The sequence below is a fragment of the Typha latifolia genome, chromosome 7 (assembly GCF_019914945.1).
Source record: "Typha latifolia isolate L0001 chromosome 7, TyphaL0001v2, whole genome shotgun sequence".
Lineage (NCBI taxonomy): Eukaryota > Viridiplantae > Streptophyta > Magnoliopsida > Poales > Typhaceae > Typha > Typha latifolia.
The window spans coordinates 2,984,169-3,007,112 of NC_133092.1; the positions used below are offsets into that span (position 1 = coordinate 2,984,169).

At 38.4% G+C, this 22,944-nt stretch overlaps 6 protein-coding genes across 9 annotated transcripts; 5 read left to right on the forward strand and 1 right to left on the reverse strand.

The window, feature by feature from the left end:
* The first annotated feature begins 161 nt into the window (after window positions 1-161).
* On the forward strand, window positions 162-3,309 carry LOC140792798 (large ribosomal subunit protein uL1-like). The gene is made up of 6 exons (XM_073144002.1): window positions 162-603; window positions 744-786; window positions 1,638-1,857; window positions 2,263-2,428; window positions 2,730-2,935; window positions 3,040-3,309. Exons 2-6 carry the CDS (start codon window positions 782-784, stop codon window positions 3,091-3,093), a joined length of 651 nt encoding a protein of 216 aa, XP_073000103.1. The 5' UTR covers window positions 162-603; window positions 744-781; the 3' UTR covers window positions 3,094-3,309.
* A 910-nt stretch (window positions 3,310-4,219) lies between these two features.
* On the forward strand, window positions 4,220-5,116 carry LOC140792148 (acidic endochitinase-like). The gene has a single exon (XM_073142988.1). The coding sequence runs from the start codon at window positions 4,220-4,222 to the stop codon at window positions 5,114-5,116; it is 897 nt and encodes a 298-aa protein (XP_072999089.1).
* A 695-nt stretch (window positions 5,117-5,811) lies between these two features.
* LOC140791689 (uncharacterized) lies at window positions 5,812-10,421 on the forward strand. 2 transcript variants are annotated; one of them, XR_012109617.1, is made up of 6 exons: window positions 5,812-6,151; window positions 6,736-6,871; window positions 6,952-7,674; window positions 8,799-9,000; window positions 9,932-10,055; window positions 10,193-10,421. XR_012109617.1 is itself a non-coding variant. In XM_073142302.1 (5 exons), exons 1-5 carry the CDS (start codon window positions 6,075-6,077, stop codon window positions 9,955-9,957), a joined length of 1,164 nt encoding a protein of 387 aa, XP_072998403.1. In that variant the 5' UTR covers window positions 5,812-6,074; the 3' UTR covers window positions 9,958-10,421. The 2 variants fall into 2 exon arrangements, 1 of the variants encoding a protein (XP_072998403.1); XM_073142302.1 differs by having other exon boundaries at window positions 9,932-10,421.
* A 1,090-nt stretch (window positions 10,422-11,511) lies between these two features.
* LOC140792283 (ferredoxin, root R-B1-like) lies at window positions 11,512-14,099 on the forward strand. 2 transcript variants are annotated; one of them, XM_073143173.1, is made up of 2 exons: window positions 11,512-11,653; window positions 13,420-14,099. In XM_073143173.1, the coding sequence occupies exon 2, from the start codon at window positions 13,428-13,430 to the stop codon at window positions 13,881-13,883; it is 456 nt and encodes a 151-aa protein (XP_072999274.1). In that variant the 5' UTR covers window positions 11,512-11,653; window positions 13,420-13,427; the 3' UTR covers window positions 13,884-14,099. The 2 variants fall into 2 exon arrangements, with proteins under 2 accessions (XP_072999274.1, XP_072999275.1); XM_073143174.1 differs by having other exon boundaries at window positions 11,592-11,653; window positions 13,405-14,099.
* A 2,888-nt stretch (window positions 14,100-16,987) lies between these two features.
* LOC140791857 (glucan endo-1,3-beta-glucosidase 14-like) lies at window positions 16,988-19,879 on the forward strand. 2 transcript variants are annotated; one of them, XR_012109643.1, is made up of 4 exons: window positions 16,988-17,142; window positions 17,666-18,714; window positions 19,042-19,154; window positions 19,649-19,879. XR_012109643.1 is itself a non-coding variant. In XM_073142544.1 (3 exons), the coding sequence occupies exons 1-3, from the start codon at window positions 17,100-17,102 to the stop codon at window positions 19,090-19,092; spliced, it is 1,143 nt and encodes a 380-aa protein (XP_072998645.1). In that variant the 5' UTR covers window positions 16,988-17,099; the 3' UTR covers window positions 19,093-19,297. The 2 variants fall into 2 exon arrangements, 1 of the variants encoding a protein (XP_072998645.1); XM_073142544.1 differs by lacking the exon at window positions 19,649-19,879 and having other exon boundaries at window positions 19,042-19,297.
* Window positions 19,880-20,525: 646 nt separating this feature from the next.
* On the reverse strand, window positions 20,526-22,790 carry LOC140791809 (uncharacterized). Its single transcript, XM_073142467.1, has one exon. The coding sequence runs from the start codon at window positions 22,649-22,651 to the stop codon at window positions 21,137-21,139; it is 1,515 nt and encodes a 504-aa protein (XP_072998568.1). The 5' UTR covers window positions 22,652-22,790; the 3' UTR covers window positions 20,526-21,136.
* Window positions 22,791-22,944: the final 154 nt, after the last annotated feature.

A 22,944-nucleotide genomic window follows, 5' to 3' on the forward strand; every position in this document is an offset into this window, starting at 1 on the left:
AATAAATCTAAACTACATCCAAAGGCAGAAGAGCTCAGATGTATTACGTTTTGAAGGCTCCTTGTTATGACCATGTTGTTCTACAAGTAGTTATAAGATGAATGCGTTTTGACTCTAATTTATCTTTTGCATCATTGTGTATTTTCCGTTTCATAAATCAGTTCAGAGATAAGTTCAAAGTGCTACTAGAATACATTCAAAAAAAGATAATTCAAATAGGGGAAAGATCCAAACAACTCCCAGCATTAATATGCTAATGTGAGAAAGATCTACATTATGCATTAAAAGCACGCATCAAAGGAGAGCAAAAGAGTTTAATTGCATTAGAATGTCAACAAATATGCTCGCGGCCGCGGCGTCAACAAGAGTCGCAGGCAGTTGTTGGGCCTTCAACCGTGCAAGGCCTGCCCAAAAGTTCAAAGCCTTATTCTTAATGGGGCCGGCGAAGCAACCGGATCCGAATCCGACGGCTATTAGCACTTAGCAGCGCTTCTGCCACTCATCAGCGGTTCCTAGGGTTTAATGCACATATACATAATCGCGCCGCGCCCCCCCTCCATTCCAATTAGGGTTTCATTCGGCCGCCTTCCTTTCGAGCTCTCGGTGAGTCTCTTCTCGCTCCTCCTCCTCCTTTGATCTCGTGGCATCACCCGATTCCATCTACTTTGATCCCATTCCTCTCCTCTTTGGTTCCTTGCTTTCGTTGTTTAGGTTGCTAACAAAATAATCTTTTCGTTTGAAAGGGGAAGAGAAGTGAGCCGCGGAGTAATCGATCAGAACGATGAGGTATTGGGTTCGCAGATCTGTTTGCTATGCTATCCGCATTATATTCTTCTAACTTGATTTATGGGGCAATGATGTCGATAGCTTTTTGCCTGCTTTAGTCAGTGGGTTCACGGATCTTGATATGTTGTAGTTTGCTAATGTGATGGATTAGATTAGGTGTTGTCGATGGAGATTGTTTGTTCTATCCTTTTTGATTTTTCGTATGCTCTTTTAGGGTGGTTTGTGGATGGAGTCCACTGTTACCAGCTGTTCTTTAAACAATTTATTTTGCTCTAGACTAGATGTGAAGTGTTCATTAACAGACCTGTTGCACCTAATCTTATTGGTAACTATCGTTTCAACAAGATTCGCTCCCATCCAATAAATCTTATGACATGTTGTTGCGATCTACTTCTGTTCAGGCTTCTGCTTATGTAGATATATGTTCCTGAAACATCTTGATCATATTTTTACTTTTTTACTGGCATTTTGGTGCACTGAGTTTGACTTAACATCCCTTTCAATTGTATGTATGACATTAGATCCTTGTAAATTTCTCAGCCAGTGCATTTCCCATCTTCCCCCTTGTCTAATAGTTTATTACCCTATTCATTTTTCTCTATTTGGTACATGCGACAGAATCAATAATCTATATTGTTTCCGACTGGCTTGATATGACTCTTCCTTTTGTTTCCAATTTTTTTTCCCAAGGAAAGTTATTATCAGGATAATTCTGGAAATTTGGAAGTTAATTTATGTAGGCTTTATTAATTTGTGATCATTATTAATCCTTATATTGTCAAAACTTAGTCCACTAAAACTAGTTTACTAATAATCAATCTAACTTTTGTCTATTTTCTTATCGCTTGCAGCAAGTTACAGTCTGATGTTCTTAAAGAAGCCATCACCCAAATTACAAATGATTCTAGGGAGAAGAAACGTAAGTTCACAGAAACTATTGAGTTGCAAATTGGGCTGAAAAACTATGATCCGCAGAAGGACAAGCGTTTCAGTGGCTCTGTCAAGCTGCCTCATATTCCTCGCCCAAAGATGAAGGTTTGCATGCTTGGTGATGCCCAGCATGTTGGGGAGGTAACATATGTTTGCATTCCTGTGTATATTAAAGAGTACACTTTGTTGGTTATTAACTGGTTCCCCTAGTTGTAAATAAAAAATTGCTTGTTAATACATGATAAATCTCAACATATCAAGGTTTGACAGTCTTGATTTACTGAATTTATTTTTAATCAATGTCTTTGTTACATTTGTATGTGATGTTTTGGTGAGCCGTGAGTTCTTAGAGATCATGCTGTTTCAGTCGTGTCATTTTTTTGATCTTTGACCTTGCTTGATGTAGAACATTAGTAACTTACTGACTCGTCAGATTTAGAACTTTACAAATATATGAATATAGTCATTTGGCTGCAGTCATACTTAGTAACAGTTTGTTATGTAGGTTGTAGATGTGTTGTTATGGTTCCAAATCATTTTATGCAGGCAGAGAAAATTGGATTGGATTATATGGATGTTGAGGGGCTAAAGAAGATGAACAAGAACAAGAAGCTTGTCAAAAAGCTTGCTAAGAAGTATCATGCTTTCTTGGCATCAGAGGCTATCATCAAGCAGATTCCCCGTCTCCTTGGTCCTGGTCTTAACAAGGCAGGCAAGCACTGTTTCTCTCTTTCTTTGGTTCCAACTTTTATCTGTAGTTTCATGTATGAGTTTGAGATAAGATTCTTATTGTGGTGATTTAGTAGTTGCGTAGGTAATATTATAGTTACTGAGCTAATGATGCTAGGTTCAGGATTTCACTTATAGTGGCACATAGTTGCATAAAGTAAAAATGATCCTTTAGTTGTCCTATTTGAATAGTTGTCATCTACGTGAAAAGCGTTTGTGGTTATTCATAAATTTGAAAATTGTCATTGCGATACAATTAATCATTATCATTTTATTTTTGATAGGGAAATTCCCAACGCTGGTATCTCATCAGGAATCTCTTGAGGCCAAGGTTAATGAGACAAAAGCAATGGTGAAATTTCAACTCAAGAAAGTTCTCTGCATGGGTGTTGCTGTTGGTAACTGTGCAATGGAAGATAAGCAGATTCAACAAAATGTGCAGCTCAGTGTGAACTTCCTTGTTTCTTTATTGAAGAAAAATTGGCAAAATGTGAGGCCCTCGATCTGCATAGTGCACACTGATATAATTGAACTTTAGCATCTGAAACTTCACAACAAAACTTTTCTTAATTGACTTGGTATTTGTGTTTTCAGGTGAGGTGCTTGTACCTGAAGAGCACCATGGGGAAGCCCTATCGAGTATTTTAAAGTTGCTGCTTGCTTAGACTGCTACTCCTGTGACAGAAGATATGATACTACATCTTTCATTAAGAAGCTGTTACTATCTGTTTGCGGTCAATCTTTTTTGTTTATCTAGGACAGGAGGATTTCATCAGTTCTTTTTCTGTGTTAAATTGCTACTGCAAATTTGGTTGGGAGTACTTTAATGATTTACGACGGAATGCACTCTAATCAGTTCAATTACTCTTCATGCTTATTCTAATTGTGTTTCTTAAAAGAGAAGGCGTTATATAGGTAAAATTCAGCTTTAAGTGAAAGCACACTTGCTCAATGTTGGATGTTTTGTTGTTCATTGGAATAGTATTTTCTTCGTCAATTTAAATTAACATAACATAGGCGTATAGATGATCTATATATTTTTTTTGAGGTTGAGCTATGTGCACCAATGATAAATATAAACCTACTAAACCATTAGCATGCATAGCAGCACAAGTTTGTCTGATCATGACAAGTTTTAGAGCACGGAATACACTTCCTAAAGTTCTATCAAGAGCATGTCTTCAGACGCTCGCATCAAGGTTCTTGTTAATTATTCGTGATTGGTTGCAAAAAAAATTGTTTAAATTTTTTTCGGTAGAAAGTTTACATATTCTCTTTAGACAAGGAAGAAGAAAGTTTACATACTTGACTCTGGTTGATCAATTTATTCAATCTTATTATCGAGCTGCTACCAATTCTATTTATCCTTCATTCTTAATTGGGTCTTTCTGCAGAAGGTGTAACTTTGTTCTGTAAGAATGGGACACCAAACTTAATTAGGATAATGGTACACCAAACTTTATTCCAATCAAAACTTGCGAAGCCCCTATACAATAAGATGACTGGAACTAACTTGTTCAATAAAACAACAAATTAATGCCGTAGGTGTCCAATTAAAGCAGAATTACTTTCATCATATAATATCTAGACATAAATCTACGCTTAAGGCACTGCAACTCGGCAAGAGATCATTCCATTCACAATAATGAGAACAAAACTGGCATTCTCTAAACTTCCCCTATAAAAGGGGAGTGTCCAACCCAACCTGATGATACACCAAAGAACACCATCAACAACTTCTCCATTACCTCTTTCAATATCCTCCAATTCCACAATGGAGAGCCAAATATTACTCACATCACTACTACTATCCCCACTCCTCGCGGTGCTACTTATCCCCAGGTCCCATGCAGGAGACATAGCCATCTACTGGGGCCAAAACGGCAACGAGGGAACCTTAGCAAACACTTGTGCCACTGGCAACTACAACTTCGTAAACATAGCCTTCCTCCCCACATTTGGCAACGGCCAGACCCCAATGCTCAACCTCGCCGGCCACTGCGACCCTTACTCGAACGGTTGCACCGCCTTGTCCGACGACATCAACTCGTGCCAAAGCCGCGGCGTCAAGGTGCTGCTCTCCATCGGCGGCGGCGCAGGGAGCTACTACCTCACTTCATCTGAAGATGCCCGGCAAGTCGCAGTGTACCTCTGGAACAACTTCTTAGGCGGCTCCTCGCCGTCGCGGCCGCTCGGCGCCGCAGTCTTGGATGGCATAGACTTTGACATAGAGGGAGGAACAAACCAACACTGGGATGAGCTGGCGAGGTATCTCAAATCTTATAACAAGCCTGGGAGGGAAGTCGACTTGAGTGCTGCACCTCAGTGTCCGTTCCCTGATGCATGGATCGGTGGTGCACTGAGTACTGGGCTATTTGACTACGTCTGGGTGCAGTTCTATAACAATCCACCTTGCCAGTATGCTCAAGGAGATATTGCCGATTTGGATGATGCATGGAAGCAGTGGATTTCCATTCCGGCGAAGAATATATTCCTTGACCTGCCCGCCGCGCCGCAGGCCGCCGGCAGCGGGTTTATTCCGGCCGGCGATCTCACTTCGCAGGTGCTTCCAGTCATCAAGGACGCACAGAAGTATGGGGGGATTATGCTGTGGTCTAAGTACTATGATGACCTTACTGGGTATAGTTCTGCAGTTAAGGCCCACGTGTGAAGTGATGATCCAAGCAAACTTAAGATTTTGTCTTCCTATGATTGTGTCGGGTTCCATGTCAAGTATCTATCTATGTTCTACCTGTGTAGCAAACTCAGTGAGTTCTGAGTAGTTTAAAACCCTTAATCCTGTATGGTATAGATTATAATACAACTATTAGTCCGTTGAAAAATAAAATAAAATCATGATAATTTTGCCTCTACGTATCAAGTTATGAGTGAATAATATTTTTCTTTCTTTCATCAGAATAATTTTGCAGTATAAAAATAAAGGCTACAATTTAGGTGCTTAATTAAAAAATAGGAGGTTTCATATAATTAGGCCATATCGCATAGGTTAAACTGAAATTTTTTAAGGCGCTCATCAGACCTTCTAAAATTTATCACGTTACAATCAAATGATATTTTTTTTTAATAAAATTAATCTAAGGTTTTTGGTAACGTAGGGAGTCAAAATGTCAAAAGGAAATTAATGCTCCCTGATCCAAATGTAATCATCCTTAAATTACGGTTGTTGAGTGTTTTGCATGTGAAAGAAAAGGCTAAATTAGTTGGATTTTAATAAATGCTAGGAGACTAAACTCTATTTGGGTCGAACTTTGTGCATTCGAGATGTGGACCCAAACCTTAATCGATTCATGCCTTGACTCGTATCAAGGCTAGCTATATCTTATTATGCAATAAAATTACCGTTTTATTAAACGAAATAAAGAAGAAGAAAAAAGAAAAAAAAATTCTTTCCCCTTTCTTCTGTCCTAAAGAATCCTTTCTCTCACTCCTCGCAAATTTATTCTTCTTTTTCTCCATAATTCTTCTTCTGTTTAGCTCGTGGATACGTTGTATTGGGAGTTCTTTTTGGTGAATCAGATTTGGTTGGTCTGGCTTCGTCCACCCATCTTGGTGTGCAATTTCTTTCGCTGGGCTCTGTTTGATTCGTAGTTTTGGTGTCGAATCGTCTCATGGCGGAGAGTTTCAGCAGATGGGAATCAGATCCCTTGTTCTCGGCGGCGGAAGTTGTTCAAGATTCCGCCGATAGGTTGGCCTCCCGCTTCTTGAATCCCAAATCCGTTTTCTGAATTTTATCTTTATGCGGATTTTCTTGTTGGGCATTGGAGAATCTATGTTTTATTTCGCGTTGTCTTCCCTTTTTCGTGTAAAAGGCCAATATTTCGCCACTATTGGATGAAATGGATACTAAAGGTGGGTAGTGTTTCGGGGGTTTTCAAGCATGATGGATTCTTGTTATTATGTAAAGGCTCATTCTTTTCGGCGTTGTATGTTTTGTAATTTATCTTACTGTAGACATGAGTACAAGATCTACTGGCGGTAGTCCTTGATCTTAAAACAAGTAGCTAGTTTATCAAATCAAAGTTACACTTATAATCAAAGAAGTCATTAAATCCTCTTCTATTAGATTGTTCAAGTTAATAAATGAACAAAAAGAATTCTTTTTTCCCTTCATTATGCTCTGAAACCATAAGCTAATGAATGAACTTAGAGTGGGAAATGTACTACTAAATAGACCTTTATGTCCAATTTGCAGAAAAATAATTTCAGATAATTCAACTTAAAATCACAACAAATTAATTAAAATCGATTGCATGTTTGTCTAATGCATAGGATGGAGACAGTCTTCCGCTTGTTCTTGCACGAACAGGAACTTATGCAAGGTGACCATTCAGATACAAAGCTTCTCAGTTCGATGCAGTATCATAAGAGAGACCTATTTACTGCTCTGGAAACAACCAGATGGCAGGTAAAATGGTAGCAAGCTTCCAGCATACATTACTTTTGTTTCATTCTGTTATTTAATTTATTTTATTTTTATGCTGGCAGTTGGAGGATTTTGAGAGGGCGGTGAATTTAGCCACATTATCTGATAAGTCAAATTCAAGGGAAAATGCAATCTCCAAATTCAGACAATTTATTAGAGCAATAAAAGAACAAATTTTTCAGGTGGAAAGTTGTGTAGGGAACTCATCGTTAGCAGATTCCAGCAGAAGCTCCCATTCTAAGAACTCAGCTGAACATGATACAGATGGATTGGCATTGTTTCTTTCCGGTAGGGATACTTGGCACAATCATGTATGCTATGAATCTGGAAACAACATCATGAGTAGGTTCCTTGATTCATCCACAAATAGTAATGAAATTATTGAGCTTAAAACTGAGGAAATTCCATCCATGAATGGTCTGAAACATCCAGATGGCAGTTATGACCCCTCAAAGGATTGCATACCACAGAATGTTGAAGCGCATTATCCCAAAAGAGATCTAGTTGAACCAATCCTATGTCATGGTTCATCTCGCAAAGATGAATATAAAGAGGAATATGCGGCCACTGAGGCTCATGATTTGGAATCTGGCGATTCAGGAGCAAAATGTTATCCTCACAATAACAGACTAAACAGACCATATTGGAGGTTTTTGAGAAACTTCTGGCTTGTAAGGAAAAGCAGGGAGAGCTTTACAAAGAGGAGGAAAGATGGAGAGGTTGCAGATGTGGATGAAGATAGAAGATTATTACCTTCCAATTTTAGTGTACCTTCAGCTGAATGGGTATTATCTCGTTATTCATTTGATTTTCTGCACCTGATCAATTTACTATATTATTCACGAGACAGGAAATTTTTAGTCTCAACTTTCAATGTCTGGTAACTACATTCGAGTTTTTTATTTAGTTGAAGTAAAGCAATACTTTTTGTTAACTGCTATCACTAGCTGTCTAGCTTCTAGTGATCTGTACACATTGGGCTCAAGTCACTATTCCAGTCCATGTGGAAGTGGAGTTATACATATAGTTGGTGATGAACTAACTGGTGCTTTAGATATATAGCTGATTATGAGCTAACCTGGTGATCAGCAATCAAAGAAGACTTTCTCTTTTCAGTGTGTTTGTTGTTTGGTTCGGGGTAAGGATAAGGATGCCAGTAAGGAGCTTATCATAGTGTTATATCCAGAGAGTACTTCTATGTTAAGGATGGCTTTTATGTTAAATAGATTTTATGATAGGAATGTGGGCACAACAACTGTTCTCACTCTAGTTTTTCAGATTGAAATTGAAACTGAAAGTTAGGGCCTTTCAGTGTGGTTACTTATTCATGGAAGTGTGTATTAACTTGCTGAATTTGGTACTGTTCTGTTGGGAGAGAATTTGATCTCTTTCAAGCTGCATCATTAAGCCTCTTTAATTTCTTATTTTACCTCGGTGAAGTGTAACTTATTCCTTAGGCTGTTCTGCAGTAGGTGTTGCAAATGCGATAGTTATTAATCTAACCACCTAATAATAGCTTGCACATAGAATTGTGAGTTGATTCATCTTGACACAATTACGATTATGATTCATATTAATCCATAATTCTTTTTATTGCATATAAAACTGTGTTCTTCTGATAATTAATAGTACATTTAAAAATTTATTGATACTTCATTCTTGTTATATTCCCTGTTTTTAGTGCTAGTTTAATACTATCAATAGTTGTAACTCATCATGCACAATGGGAATGAGTTAAGCTGCTGCATTTATTGGCAACACATGCTCACTACTTCTTCATTCAAACTGTGCATTATTAGCATCCCATATGTACAGATGATTCAAACGGTGACTGAATATTGGGAGGATATTGCGAGGATTCTGGCCCTTATCATTTTCTGACAATCTACCATGTTTCTCATCTATGCAGAATATGTGTTTCTGGATGGATTGGGTTCCCAGGTTTCGAATTTGTCAGAGATCAAGACATGTAGAATCGATAGTTTCTGTTCAATTTTATGTCTGGCTGGAATCTGTTTGGAGGAGATCTCAAAGATATCAATATTTTTTCCTTATCAATCAATTCCGAATTCAGTTTGCAACAACCATATTAGTTGCACTGGCTGTTCTTGGTGAGTGCTTGGTTTATCTCAATGCTATTCTTCAGCTCCCACATGTGGAATAGGTTTGTGAAATCTGTGTCAAGTATGGACATTTTGTTTATCCTAGTGACTACTGCATTACATTTTCTTGTTTCTGTCTTTATTTTACTTTTTGCTATCATACCTGTAAAGAAAAGTTGTTTTGGGGGCAACTAGTCAAAAGATGGAAACATATTGTGAATAATCTCTATAAACTGATGGAACCAAGTGACCGGTGGTATTTTGCAAGCATACCTGAAAGGAAGGAGTTGATGTGCAACCTGTTTTATTCCTACATGTTCGCAGTTAGTCGATGTTAGATATAAATTTAACACCTGTTTTGAAAATATATGCTTTAGATTGATAACTGATCAAGACGAGTTAGTTAATTCACTATAGAAGGGTCAGAGTTTGTCTTCTAGATTGGGTTGTCCACTTTTCTCTCTGTTACGGGTTCCTATTATTTATGGTTGTCAAAATTAAAAGTGAGATCTCTTCTCTACTTCTCTCTTTTGGCAATTAACCTTAGTATCAGTTCTTAGAGTTCTAAATATTTTATCTGGCCACAATTAGGAGTGAAAGAATATGATTCGACTGTCCCTATATGTCTGAGCACTTTACAGTTTATTATTAAATATGGTGTCAACCATTTATCTTTGTTCATTGTATCTGAAACTGAACGAGATTTCACTCTTACTGGCTTAAATGGTCTATGAACCAGCTAATGTTTCGCATCAGCACACTTGTAAATGAAGGGAACATTACCGCCCGATAACACTTCATTGTTCTTTGTTTGTCTTTGGATTGACCCTTTGGATATTTGTTTGATTTTCAATGAATTCTGTGTTGCTGTAAATATGGTTGCATCACCTTATCATATATTTATTTTGTTCTCATCTGAAAAATATCTTTTTTGTTCCAGGTTTCTTGGTATTTCATATTGCTTGAGCATATAATTTTGATCGTTTGTTCTTTGTCCGTCCTACACATTCTAAGTGGACTAAATGCTTCTTCATCTCTGTAATGGTCTCCCAAAAACTTTTGAGGTAACCATATTTTTCAAGAGCGGCTAAACTTGCTTGGATATGATATCGACCCCAGAGACCGAGAAAGTTATCCCAGACTAAGAGGATTAGCTTTACTCGGATGATACGCAGGTTTGACTGAAATGAGGGTCTTGCAGGATCATCAGTCTGCTTGGTTTGCTTGGCTTCATAAAGTATTGTTAGGATGCTGATATGGCCCTTCTGATATAGCTAAGGTAATTATCTTTGTCTGCATTGTTGATGTGGGTGCTATCCCTTGAAATGTAACTCCAAAGAGTGCTCAAGAATTCTAGAGTTCCTCAACATTGGACCAAGTAATTCAACAACCAGTGGAATTATATATCTCCAAAGGATGCTTATCTTTCATTTGTGCTATTCTTGATGAAGTATTTATCATATCTTGAAAATGATGGGTTATTTCATTCAGATGGTTGTTTGGAGTTACGTATTATAGAGACATCATAACTTCCTTCTGCATGCTTTTATTAATTCTTAGTTTTTGTTTTTTTTAACATTAATTCTTAGTTTGCTCCTCCCTGTTCTTTTATATTATTGTTATGAAAGTTTCAGCACTGGAGTAGAATAGACTGGTCTTCGCAATGTTTCTTAATCGCTTTCGTACTGGTGTCACATCTTAGTATGGCATGTTGTTCACGATGTATATATCATCACATCGATGCATCAAATTTATGAACACGTTCATGAATTCAACTAGGAAAAAAATTGGTTGTTGGACTTTTTTGCCTATATATATATATATATATATATATATATATATATATATATATATTCCTGTCTACACTTCTTTTTATGTGTGCATTTCAAAAGGTATGGTTTTCTTTTAAATGGACACCAGTATCTTTGATTACTCTAAATTAAAACCCAGTAATTGAACAGACGAAAAGTATAGATATTCTTAATTGAGGCAAACGAAAATAAAGTATTTTAATCTTTTTATAACTAAATTGATAAAATTATAAGGCTAGTTAGCTTTGAAGTGTATTCATACAAAATAAAGGTCTATATATAATAGATACTTATTGCAAGAATTTCCCTCAACTACTACACTTACTAATTTATGATGCACAGTTGTCAACACCTTCAAATTAATTAATTATTCATCCGTCCGTATCCACCACTTCTAATCTAATGATTAGAGAAATTTAACCATTTAATCTAATCCAATCCAATCGAACCCGAAGGGGTGCATCAAAGCGACCCATTTAATGGTCGTCGAAAGGTCACTACCTGAACTACCCTTAAAATTTTAACCAAATGACACTGGACTCCTTCCCTAAGAAACACTGATGCTTGGTGGCATTTCTAAATCTTTGAAGGGCTATTCGGTAATTTTATAATCCCCGCCTACATTTTGTTCTCTTTCGAAGTGGTTTTCGAGCCCCCCCAAGGTCGGGCATCTTTCCTCTCACTAGTGTGAGTGGTGTCACGTGTGCCATGGTTGTCACCCGCTCCGCACGTGCGATCGTTCTATATAATGATGGCTCACGCCACCTTCCCTAACTAGGGCACGCTGTTGGACTCGTTGTCTTCTTTGGTATCTCCGCTGCTGCGAGGGATCGCCAGATCTCCTCCGTGAGGTATTGATTTCTTCTCTCCGATCCATTTTGATGATCTCTTTCATTTGATCTGTGGTGTTTGGGATCCTTTTTAGTCGAGCTATTATTGCATCGTATGGATGCATGCGTATATCCTAGTTTAATTTTCTAAACTTTTAGAGAGGGAGGAATAAAATCGTCTTTCAAAGTTTTTCGAGTAATTGACAGTCTCTTTTATGGAATATTATTTGGTCAATATTATTTTGGGTTTTGGTTTATAGTTTCTATGATGTAAGAATTGAGGATTATGAAGTTGATGGGGTGGGTGGGGTAGAGCATAAAAAATGAATCTGGACATTGTATTCATAGATGATTTATTACAAAAGATTGGGTAAGATGGTCGAGGATGCACTACGAGTCCACATAATGCACAAGTACGGAGCAGTGATTTCATTCAAGTACAAGGTTCTTGAGAGATAGAGAAGTCCAGAACTGATAGAGAAGATGTAATAGAATTCTTATAGCAGCCTCAGACTAAGGGCTTAGTTGTCATCATTGTAGCTATGGGAAAGTTCATGTGTATCTTAAGAAACACCCATATGAGGATGACTGGATGTCAGAGGCTTGGTGGTGTTTGCAGAAAAGCGAAGCATTAGGAGCTGCACGGAGATGGATGATGCAGCGACTTCCACGGTTTTTTCTGATATTATTGCTCGTTTAATTTACGCCTTCTTTTTTCTTTTTCTTTGCACGTTTGTACTGTAATTTGAATGATGCCTGCTTTGATTTGCAAATATTGGTACTATAATTTGAACAACGCCGGAAGCATGTAATTGTTAATATCTATTGTTCACAAGAAAAGGAAATTGGAACCTATCACTCTCTCATAATTGGTATTTTAATGTTGGTTTCTGTCAATGTTGTTCTAGTTTCAGATTGTTTTTCCTAATAATAGATAATAAGTTAAGATGGTTAAGAATCAAATGGCATGTGAATCTTGACATACTATGTGATGTTGTTCTTGTTTCTATTTCTTATTTATTCTTAAATATTTGTGTTTTTGAGATTTTTTGTTATCAATTTAGAGATCCAGGTTAATGGGCTGCCCCAGGGCATTTAATTTCACTTGTTAGACTAGACTAAGAACATCTTACACCTTTTTGACTAATGGAGCTTCGAGTGAAGGGCAAGGAGCTACATGCTTGCCTTTCTCATATTGCTCCAAAGAGTAAAATTGCCTTCTCATGAAGCGAATGGAGCAAATGGTGCCTCCACTTTGTTTCTGAAAAAATTCAGATGGCAAATAGCGCTGCTTCCTTTTATATTTGATAATATTGCTATAATAGGATGCTCAAATCATGCCACAGTAACACCACTATAATTAAAATTTAGAAGCTTTTCTGGTTTATCGTGTAATGAGATTTCCAATTAAGGGTTCTATTTTTATATCTGGTTAGTTGGCTAATTTATTTCATTACCTTGAGTTGCTGATTATTTTCTTGGGCGTCTCTCAGTTGGTAAGGAGACTCCTCTGTGTGCTGTTGTATTGTTGTAGGCTTGAGTCACAATTAGAAGTTATGGCATGCAATGTGCTTAAAAAATTTCTGGGCAAAATGATCATTTTGAAACCTTTATTCCCCAAATCTTCAACAGGCACTCATGGCGGTTTAACATTTTTTTTCTGCATGTCAACCTTGTTGTTATTGTTTTACAGTAGAAAGTCTTTGGAATGAAACAAGTGATATCTTGCTAAACAATCTCAAAAGTCTTTCTTGTTCTTTTTCTTAACGTAGTCTCCTTATTATCAGACTGCAAGATGTCGACAATTACCCTTCCAACAATCTGCACACTTAAAAGCAGCATTAGAAGTCAGCCCTCATCTGTGCTGGTTAGGAGGCCGTCCTCTCTTAGCTCCTCCAAGCATCTCTCAAAAGCATCTGGCCTGAAGGTTTCAAACTCATTCAGAGCATCTGCAATGGCTGTCTACAAGGTGAAGCTTATCAGCCCAGATGGCCAAGAGTACGAGTTTGATGCTCCAGACGACACCTACATTCTTGATGCAGCTGAAACTGCCGGAGTGGAGCTGCCTTATTCATGCAGAGCTGGGGCATGCTCTACATGCGCCGGCAAAATTGAATCCGGTAAAGTCGACCAGTCAGATGGATCTTTCCTTGACGAATCACAGATGGAAAATGGATACTTACTGACGTGTGTATCGTATCCAAAGTCTGACTGCGTCGTTCATACTCACAAGGAGGGAGAGCTTTACTAAGTGGAGCAAAATGTCTTCCCATGTTGTTGTTTCTGGTAACTCATTAGGGAAGATGGGGTTTGTCGCTTAGAGTTATGTCCGGGTAGTTGCTCAGTTTAGGTGGTAGAGCAGTGGTGGTGTTATGCTCCGCATTGTGTTCAAACTAAAAATAATGTGGTCATGGCTATAAACATTTATTTGTGCTTCGTGTGGGAAAGATGCGTCATCCTTTCAAAAGAGTATTCATTTTAACAATCTATGATCGTAAATTATCATTGGGACATGTCTAAGGGCAGGGAAGAATGATTTTCCCTCAGGATATTTTTTTAACGAGAAGAAGATGAGAAATGATAAAATAAATATCCTTCAAACTGTCTTCCTTCCTCACATGTTTTTTTTATAATAAAAGGTGTGATAAATTTATCACACACAACTTGGCATTTGAGTGCTGTTTAAAAATAAGAGAAAATTAATTCATTAATAAAGAAGATTTATGCATCAACTGAATGGGGGCAATATAAGTGAAGGAAACAGAGAGAAAAAAAAAATAGCTAGTGCTTTAATATGAAGTCAAAGCATGAGGTCTGGGGTAAACAAGCTATAAGCTAATAGGGGTTTTTTTTTTTTTTTTTTTTCCTTCCTTTCTTCTTGTTAACTTTACTTCGTGGGTCAATGATTCGCCTCCTCTCTCAGATAAAGAAAGCAACCGCGTAGAAAGAGGTTTGCACTTTTTTAATAAAAACAAAATAGAATGAGATCCTAAATTTAGATTTTGTCAAACATTTGAGAGTTTAAAAGAGTAGAACCGCGTTTTTGTTTTACACGATTTCTACAATAGTTAGAGTGAGTTAACACAAACATATCGTTTTTATTACCCTATTTCTTGTTAGAATAAAATAAGGAAATCTCTATCCCTATTTCTTGTTAGATATTTGGTTAAAAAGAAAATTAAGTATTGGGATAAATATAGCGGACAAGATGATATTTGAGATAGTAATAGTTGGGATAAGAAAATAAAAATATATTATAGTCATATTATAATTTATTAAGTTAGCTTTGTCGGTTGAGCAATTTGATAATTTAAAAAGTTGAGATAAATATCTGAGATATCTCGATTTTCTTATCCTAACAAAAAAAAATAGATATGTGAGATTTACTTCGTTTTCTTATTCATTATCATCTCTTTGGCACGAATTTTTAAAATAAACAAAATTTATCACAGAAAAACCTTCTTTATCTAACCTTTTATTTTAGCTGCACCAACTAAGTGGTTTGGTGCACTTAACCTATCCAATTGGTTCCTCTTTATTATTATTATTATTATTATTATTATTATTATTATTATTATTATTATATTATTGCGTTATCAATCAACAACGACCAATTTGCGTCAGCTATGTAATATAAAAATCCACCTCCCTCTGAATATCGTCCGTAATCAACCTATCCATCGAACTCATCGCCGACTACGTTTATTAACACGCAAGCGAGACTGTGACGTTTTCTGCCGTACTGCCGACTTCTTTTCTTCATCTCCAATCAAATAATGTTATGTATTAAAATATAATAGTCCGTCATGGGTTTTATCGCCTAATCGATCTAGACGTCTGTATCTGAAGGAGAGACGTTAGTAAACTAAAACCGTCAAAAATGCAAGATTTTTTATCGAAATAAATTATCCCTAAATTTAAATTCTCTATTTCATGATAACTATGAGTAAAAACGTTATAAATTGATCAGCATTTGTCTAAGGAAAAAAAAAATGGTAATAAGTTCAGCATTTTATTTAAAATTATTTTAAATAAATTTACTATTTTACATATATAAACCACCTATAATATTAAAATTTAGATTGATTTATTTTGATTTTAAAAAAAATTAAGAGTAGGTTAGTTTGGTCAAAAGAAAAAAAAAAACTCGAAATGCACCAGTCGTTGTTTACAGCGCGTGCGGACGTGTTGACGAAAGCGACGTCCGCCGTAGCGCCGCCATTGACGGCCGTCGGACATATAACGTTGTGCACGTGGTAACACCGTCCTTCTTGGATCCCTTCTTACTTCTTACTTCCTGCGCCGCCCTTCTATCCGATCGTTAGCAACGAACCTAAATAAATAAAATTTTCTTTTAAATAAAGTGAAATTGGTGATATAAGCCACGACCAAAGGCTGCCAAGTTTGATTGAAATTTGTATTAAATAAAGTGAAATTTGAACAAAGAAAGCCAAAATTGACTTTGATGAACGTTAACATGAGAATGCGCGTTGGAAACTCTCTCTCTCTCTCTCTCTCGCATAAATATCCAAAATAGTGTAAAACGAAAATTATAGCGGTGGATACGTCCATCCAACAACGATAGTAACGTGTCCTTATGTGAATGATTCTCTTGGCGGTGAGGGTGAGGGTGAGGGTGAGGGTGAGGGTGAGGGTGAGGGAGCTCTATATATTCTTACATTTATTCCCCTCTTTATATTTGCACTTAATTATAAATTAAATTCAGCTTAAAAATAGAGGAGTCGAGCCTAAATAAATTCATTATCGGCTCATCTACTCTACCTTTTTGTTAGTTACTTATAAATTCTAATAGGCATTTATGATTTTTTGTTTCAAATCTCCCTAAATGCAGAAGTATTTAGTTCCTATCAAATTTTTAGCTGTCTAGTTTAAGCTTCAAGTTATATATGTCGCATAAAAATTGCTCTGAACTAAACGCCACTGAGACCTGCTTCAAGTCGACGCGTTGTCGAGTTGTTTCACGAAGCTAACCGCATTGCTGAACCACGATCAAACCAACAAATAATTTATTTATAATATTATTTAAAATTAAAGTTAAACTTATAACCTCTTTGATCACGAAAAAAAGTACCAGGATGGATGTCATGGGAGCGTTCCTACTTCTACTTTATTTTTCTGCCTAGAATTTCTTAATAGGCATTCATGTTTGAAAAGTAAATTAAGAAATTCTAGAGGTGTATTCACGTAAAAAACCTCCAATAAAAAGGAGTAGGAAGTAGGAACGCTCCAAGACAGCTGGACGGACACGTGTGGGTGGTACCTTTCCCTCAGCTAACGTCATACTTTATATTACTTTATTTATTTATTTATTGTTTATCAGAGGGTGAAAATCCATAGGGCGAACATATTATATATATAGAGAGAGAGAGAGATAAATAGGGAGAGAGAGAATAAGCAATAGCAGCAGCGTATCGACCAAGAGTCCAAACGGCGGAGAGAGAGAAGAATGGCGCTCTTCACTCTTTTCCTCTTTTGGTTGCTCTTCTCAGGTTCCGAGATATCCCTTCTTTCTCCACTGTGACACTTGCTAAACCTTTTATCGAAATCTTTCTTCGTATCACTCCTCGGAAAAGATCTCTCTTTTGTATAAACATAGATTCTTTCTTTCGTTCATGTGGTGTTTTCTACCATTCATGTGTTATATTACAATGAAAAATCTTCTTTCTTGTTATATCCTCTGCTTTTGCTATTGTCCATGGCATCTCTCTCAACCAGTAATTGGATTCAAAATATAGATAATTTTTCTTTCTAATTCTTATAATTGATTATAAGTTCGTAGGTTATAGACTAGACATTCATTGACAGATATAATTTAGCTTTCAAATAAAGAATCCTCGATAAAGTTTCCAGTCTTTTTAGTTTCCCTCATGGTTTTCGACAAGTCCAATCCAGAAAAGGACATTACACCTACTTTTTGCTGTACAATTTCTAATAGACAATGGCAATTTCGTTCAAGAAATTTGACTCATTTATAGCAGTTAAGCATCCATCTACTCTTCTTCTTCTAAACAGGTCAGGTTCTCAGAACAGAGGGCCTCAAGTTTGGAATCAATTATGGCCAAATAGCCAATAATTTACCCTCCCATACTCAAGTGGCAAGCCTCGTCCAATCCATCAATGTCAACAAGTTGAAGCTCTACGACACCGACCAGAGTGTACTTAGCGCCTTCTCCGATACCGACGTCGAATTTATCATCGCAATTAGCAATGGCAATGTCTCGAACATGGTGGACACGAACAAGGCGCAGGCTTGGCTCTCGCAGTTTGTCCAGCCTTACCTTCCCCGGACTCGAATCACCTGCATCACCGTCGGTAACGAGGTTTTCTCCGGCGAAGACACCGCGTTGATGGCGAACCTACTCCCGGCAATGCAGTCTATATACAAAGGTCTTGTTACTCTCGGTTTGGACAAGCAAGTGAATGTCTCCACTGCGCACTCCCTTGCCATTTTGGCCAATTCCTACCCTCCTTCTTCGGGTTCTTTCCGGGAAGACGTTGCGCAGTACATCCAACCATTGCTCAACTTCCATTCAGAGACTAACTCCCCTTTCCTCATCAATGCCTATCCGTTCTTTGCTTACAAAGGAAGCCCAGACAGTGTTTCACTGCCTTACGTGCTCTTCCAGCAAAACTCGGGTGTTACAGACCCAAACACGAACCTCACCTACGACAACATGCTCTATGCTCAGATCGACTCGGTCTACGCTGCGATGAAAGTAATGGGTCACACAAATATTGACGTGAGGATATCCGAGACCGGGTGGCCGTCCAAAGGTGATTCTGATGAGCCAGGGGCAAGCGTGGAGAACGCGGCGGCGTACAATGGCAACCTGTTGAAGAGGATCGCCATGAACCAAGGCACGCCGGTGAAGCCTGACGTGCCCATTGATGTCTTTGTGTTTGCTCTGTTCAATGAGAATCTGAAGCCAGGGCCAACATCGGAGAGGAACTACGGGCTGTTCTATCCTGATGGGAGTCCCGTGTACGATATCGGATTACAAGAAACATCGTCCTATTTCTCGTCCGCGGCAGCAGTAATTTCAGCAGCTTCCGAGCTGATGGTAAGAGATATACGTTCTTCCAATGTAACAGTAGCTATCATTTGCGTCTGCCTTTTGTTTATGCTTCAATTCAATTGGTGATTTAGGCCAAGTTGCATAAAAAAAAGTAGTTGTTTCGTTTTCACAAAAATAAAAATCTCAATTGGACCTTCCTCTTATGCAACCTGGACCAAAAGAATCTATGCAGAAGATATAAAAAAATTTAATGGGGTTTCTTTCAGAAGAGCAGAGGCAGCTACTTTTTGACTACTTGTTAGAATCCAGCTCAACTGCCTGAGAAATTTGTTCACACTTTTAATAGGAAGCTTGCCTTTGTCTTTCTTGCAGGTAACGTATGGACTGGGCATTCTTATCCTCATTACGGCAATTTTATTCTAAGCTTATTGATTGGTATTCTTTAGTAGAAGAATAGTTGATGTCATCTTCAGATTGCTACTCAGGTAATGTACTGTATATACCTTGTTGAGTAACTCCTCCCTTTAGATATATCCCATGCACTAACCTCAGTTAGGTCCAGGGTCACCTCTTGTTGTTTGTTCTTTTGGCCTTTCTTTTTATTTTTTTTTATTCCTGTTACTTCATTTCACATCAATACGTCTTCTTAATTTGTGGCGATTTGCACGATAAACTTGAAGAGGACACATCTCGTTGAAGTCTCCACGGTACCAAACTCTGTCAATCCGTCCATTTCTTTATCTCTATCATGTGAGAATTTCCTCCAAAATGACCATTCTGAAAGTTACACATTCCTCGTCTGCAAATGGACAACAGTAGCGACAACATATATTGATGTGTCATTTTACCTTTCAATTATGTGACAAAGATATCCAACTTTTTTTTTGCTTCTTCTTCTTTTGCGGAGAAATTGCACCAGCATCTGGTGATATCCAGCTTCATGCATTCTTATGTCATTGATGTAATTCTTTTGATGCAGGCTGCGGCCCCAAGACCTTCGAAGAGAATTCGAGCTCTCAATAGATGTAAATCTTCAGCAGATTAGCCAGTGAATTAGATGTTATTTGCTTGCGGCAGCGTCGCTAACAGTATAGATTATTTGAGCTCTGTGCTAAAGTAATAATAGATATAGCTATGATTTCTGTTACATTTTTAGTGTCATTCACTTCTGTACAAGCGAGCAATACCTATTTGTCAGATCATTTGTCTATATTCATCGTCTTATTTTGATGCTATTTCTTTTCCCATCCTTCTCCTACAAGGCAGGCTAATGGGTAGAGAAAGTGACATCAGAGCTAATTTCATTATTCCAACTGTAGTTGCAAAGATGACCTCTTAACCTACTGAGAACAGTGATTTATTCGTCTTCCACGTGATTCTTCGCCTATTAGTATCTCCATCTAAAGCGTGGCTCTAGAACGGACTGTAGATTAGTTTTTATTAACAGTTTCGGAGAGTACCAACATAGTAGCACCATTGAATGGGAAGAGGATTTACTACTCTTTAGTTACAAGTCAAGAAGGGGGGGTTGAGAAAATGGGATCAACCCCCATTAGGAAAATGACAGGAAATAGAAATTAAAAATAATTACATATCAAAAGGCGAATTAAAAGATTCTCGATCAGTTTTGCTGTTCAGATGATAAAAGCTAACTTCATTTGGGCCAAAAACCCCAGAGAGAAAGGAAGAGCCCTCAAGACGTGAGTAATGAGCCATCTAAGAATAGATATAATGTTAGCGGCAATGAAAAGAGAACCTCCAAGACGACCAATAATTAGAAGCCAAAGAGAGATTAAAGGCAACATTAGTTCGGACAGTCAACTTCTCCGGGATAGAATTAGTGAAGCTGGAATCAATAAACAAATGATCGACCTATTCCTTATGATCATCACAGAAGCAACAAATAGAAGGAACCAAGATATTCTTTAGATAAAAGAATGATCTTTAGTGTGAAGTCTTCTATGAGCAGATCTCAAATGGAACCTTTACTTTTCAAATAGCCGTTGCAAATGGAGAATACAAGGACTGAAGGTATATCTTTATCATCCAGAAGAATGCATGTTAACTTCCACGTGATGTACAAGAGGTGTTGTTTCCAGCTTCACTGCGTAATATTCACAAAACTGTTTCATAACATTTTGGCATGATGCAATACCAATACATTTTTTTTCATATTTACGTAGCAATAACATACCACTGCAAGTTTTTGACAGTGAATCTACCATTAGCTTTCGTGGGTCTTAACTCTAGAAATGAAACTTGATTCTAAATTAAGCCAATTCTTATTCTCCCTTCTGTCAAAAGATTCTCCAAATGCAGCACCAGCACACCGAAAAAAAAAATCACATTCTTTCTGCTGTAGATTCCATGGGTTCTCCTCTGTTCACAATGGAAGAAAATATCACTTCCCTTCTCCAATATTCTATCATCTCACAAAGATTGCAACACCAGTATGGCGAACATCACACTATAATGTAGATTCAATTGGTCTTTTGTGTAACTTGCTTGCCTTCTGCAAACCATCCAACAATCTATTATAAGTGGCAATGTTGGGTATAAATTCTCTATCCAGCATCTCATCCAGAACACCTTCACCCTCCTTCCTTCTCCCTTCTCTCGAAAATCCCTGCACAAGTATGCTGAATGTCACGCTGTCTGGCTCAAAACCCTTCTTTGAAGCAAGTACTCTAAGCCGGTTGGCATCCAAGGTTCTTCCGGCATCACACAGAGCTTCAAATAGACAATTGCCAGTAATTGTATCAGGAAACATTCCCTCCTCAACCATTCTCTCCATCAACTTGTATGCTTCATCCAACCTCCCTGAATTTCTCAACCCCTCCATTAAGGTAGTGCAGCTCACCACACTCAAGGAAATGCCTTTCTCCAATATCAACTCCACCACTTCCGCCGCCCTGTCCACTCTTCCCTCTCGACACAATGCTTCGAGCAACACCAAGCAATCAAACTCCTGCGGCACCACTCCTCTCCTCAGCAGCTCCACCAAAAGCTCACGTGCCTCTAAATTTCTCCCTTCTTCGCACAATCCATGAATCAATATCTCGCATGTGGCGATCGAGAACCCAGAACCAAGCTCAAGCAACTCCCGTGCAACCCCAATCCCCTCCTCAAACCTCTTCTCCCTGAAGAATCCTCTAATTAGAGTATTAAAGCTGACCACATTCGGCACGCAGCCCCTTGCCTGCATTTCCCGGAACCAAACAACTGCCGAATCAACGTGGGCAATAAGGCAGCAGCTATCGATAAGAATATTAAACGTATACACATCCGGGCGCACGCGATCTCTTTGACACATTTCGTCAAACAAGTTGAGAGCTTTATCATGGCGGCCCCACCGAGCAAATCCATGGAGGAGAATATTGTAAAGCGAGGCGCTCGGCTTCCCGTCGAGGTGGCGGCGGAGGTCGGAAAACGCCGCAAGGGCGTCGTCGAGCTTCCCGGCGCGGGAGAAGGCGAGGAGGGCGACGCGGAAGATGGGCTCGAGGCGGGGGCAGGAGAAGATGGAGGAGTCGGAGCAGGGGCAAGGGTTAGAGAGGATGAGGGAGAGGAGGAACCGAAGGTGGGGGAGACGTGAGGAGGAGGCGAGGGAGACGGCCATGAACTCGTAAGTGGAGTGGTCGTGGCGGAAGGAGTCGAGGGAGGAGGAGGCCCAGAGGAAGACATGGAGGTCGTAGGCGGAGAGGCGCGGGTGGTGGCGGAGGCGGCGGAGGAGGCGAAGGAGGGAAGAGGTGGAAAGAGAGGGGAGGTGGGAGGAGAGGAATTGGGCGAGGTGGGATGGAGGGGAAGGGGAGAGATGGGAGAGGGGAAGGGAGAGGAGAGGTAAAGAGGAGGTAAGAGATGGGTTAAGGAGACCATCAAAGGGAAGAGAAGAAGAGTTGGGATTTGGAGTGGGGTTAGTCGGATTGGAGGGAAGGTGTTTTGCTATAAGGGAAGGGAGGGATTTGGAGAGCCTTCTTGAAGCCATGGAATTGAGAGAAGAAGAAGAAGAAAGGTAGCTTACATTGTCATGGCATCCTTAGGTAAGGCTTAGATCTAGAATTCTAGATCACCATGCAAATATGTAATGGCAATAATTATTCACGAAATAATATATCTGAGTAATATCTTATATACTTCTATTCTAATTCATACAAATATAATTAAAGTAGATATCAAGATGGTATATATGAACACAACTTAGTCACTAGATAATATTTCATGAAATTTATAAAATAAATACTAAAATTGATATTATATTCTATGTAAAAATACTTGAAT

Excerpts from the sequence above, each read along its gene's own strand:
- LOC140792798 (XM_073144002.1), top strand. Across the intron at positions 1,858-2,262 it reads ATGCCCAGCATGTTGGGGAG|GCAGAGAAAATTGGATTGGA; the intron begins GTAACATATGTT and ends CATTTTATGCAG. Across the intron at positions 2,429-2,729 it reads TCCTGGTCTTAACAAGGCAG|GGAAATTCCCAACGCTGGTA; the intron begins GCAAGCACTGTT and ends TATTTTTGATAG.
- LOC140792148 (XM_073142988.1), top strand. The coding sequence starts at position 4,220 with ATGGAGAGCCAAATATTACTCACATCACTACTACTATCCCCACTCCTC.
- LOC140791689 (XM_073142302.1), top strand. The coding sequence starts at position 6,075 with ATGGCGGAGAGTTTCAGCAGATGGGAATCAGATCCCTTGTTCTCGGCG. Across the intron at positions 6,152-6,735 it reads GTTCAAGATTCCGCCGATAG|GATGGAGACAGTCTTCCGCT; the intron begins GTTGGCCTCCCG and ends TCTAATGCATAG. Across the intron at positions 7,675-8,798 it reads GTGTACCTTCAGCTGAATGG|AATATGTGTTTCTGGATGGA; the intron begins GTATTATCTCGT and ends TCATCTATGCAG.
- LOC140792283 (XM_073143173.1), top strand. The coding sequence starts at position 13,428 with ATGTCGACAATTACCCTTCCAACAATCTGCACACTTAAAAGCAGCATT.
- LOC140791857 (XM_073142544.1), top strand. The coding sequence starts at position 17,100 with ATGGCGCTCTTCACTCTTTTCCTCTTTTGGTTGCTCTTCTCAG. Across the intron at positions 17,143-17,665 it reads CTTTTGGTTGCTCTTCTCAG|GTCAGGTTCTCAGAACAGAG; the intron begins GTTCCGAGATAT and ends TCTTCTAAACAG. Across the intron at positions 18,715-19,041 it reads CAGCAGCTTCCGAGCTGATG|GTAACGTATGGACTGGGCAT; the intron begins GTAAGAGATATA and ends TCTTTCTTGCAG.
- LOC140791809 (XM_073142467.1), bottom strand. The coding sequence starts at position 22,651 with ATGGCTTCAAGAAGGCTCTCCAAATCCCTCCCTTCCCTTATAGCAAAA.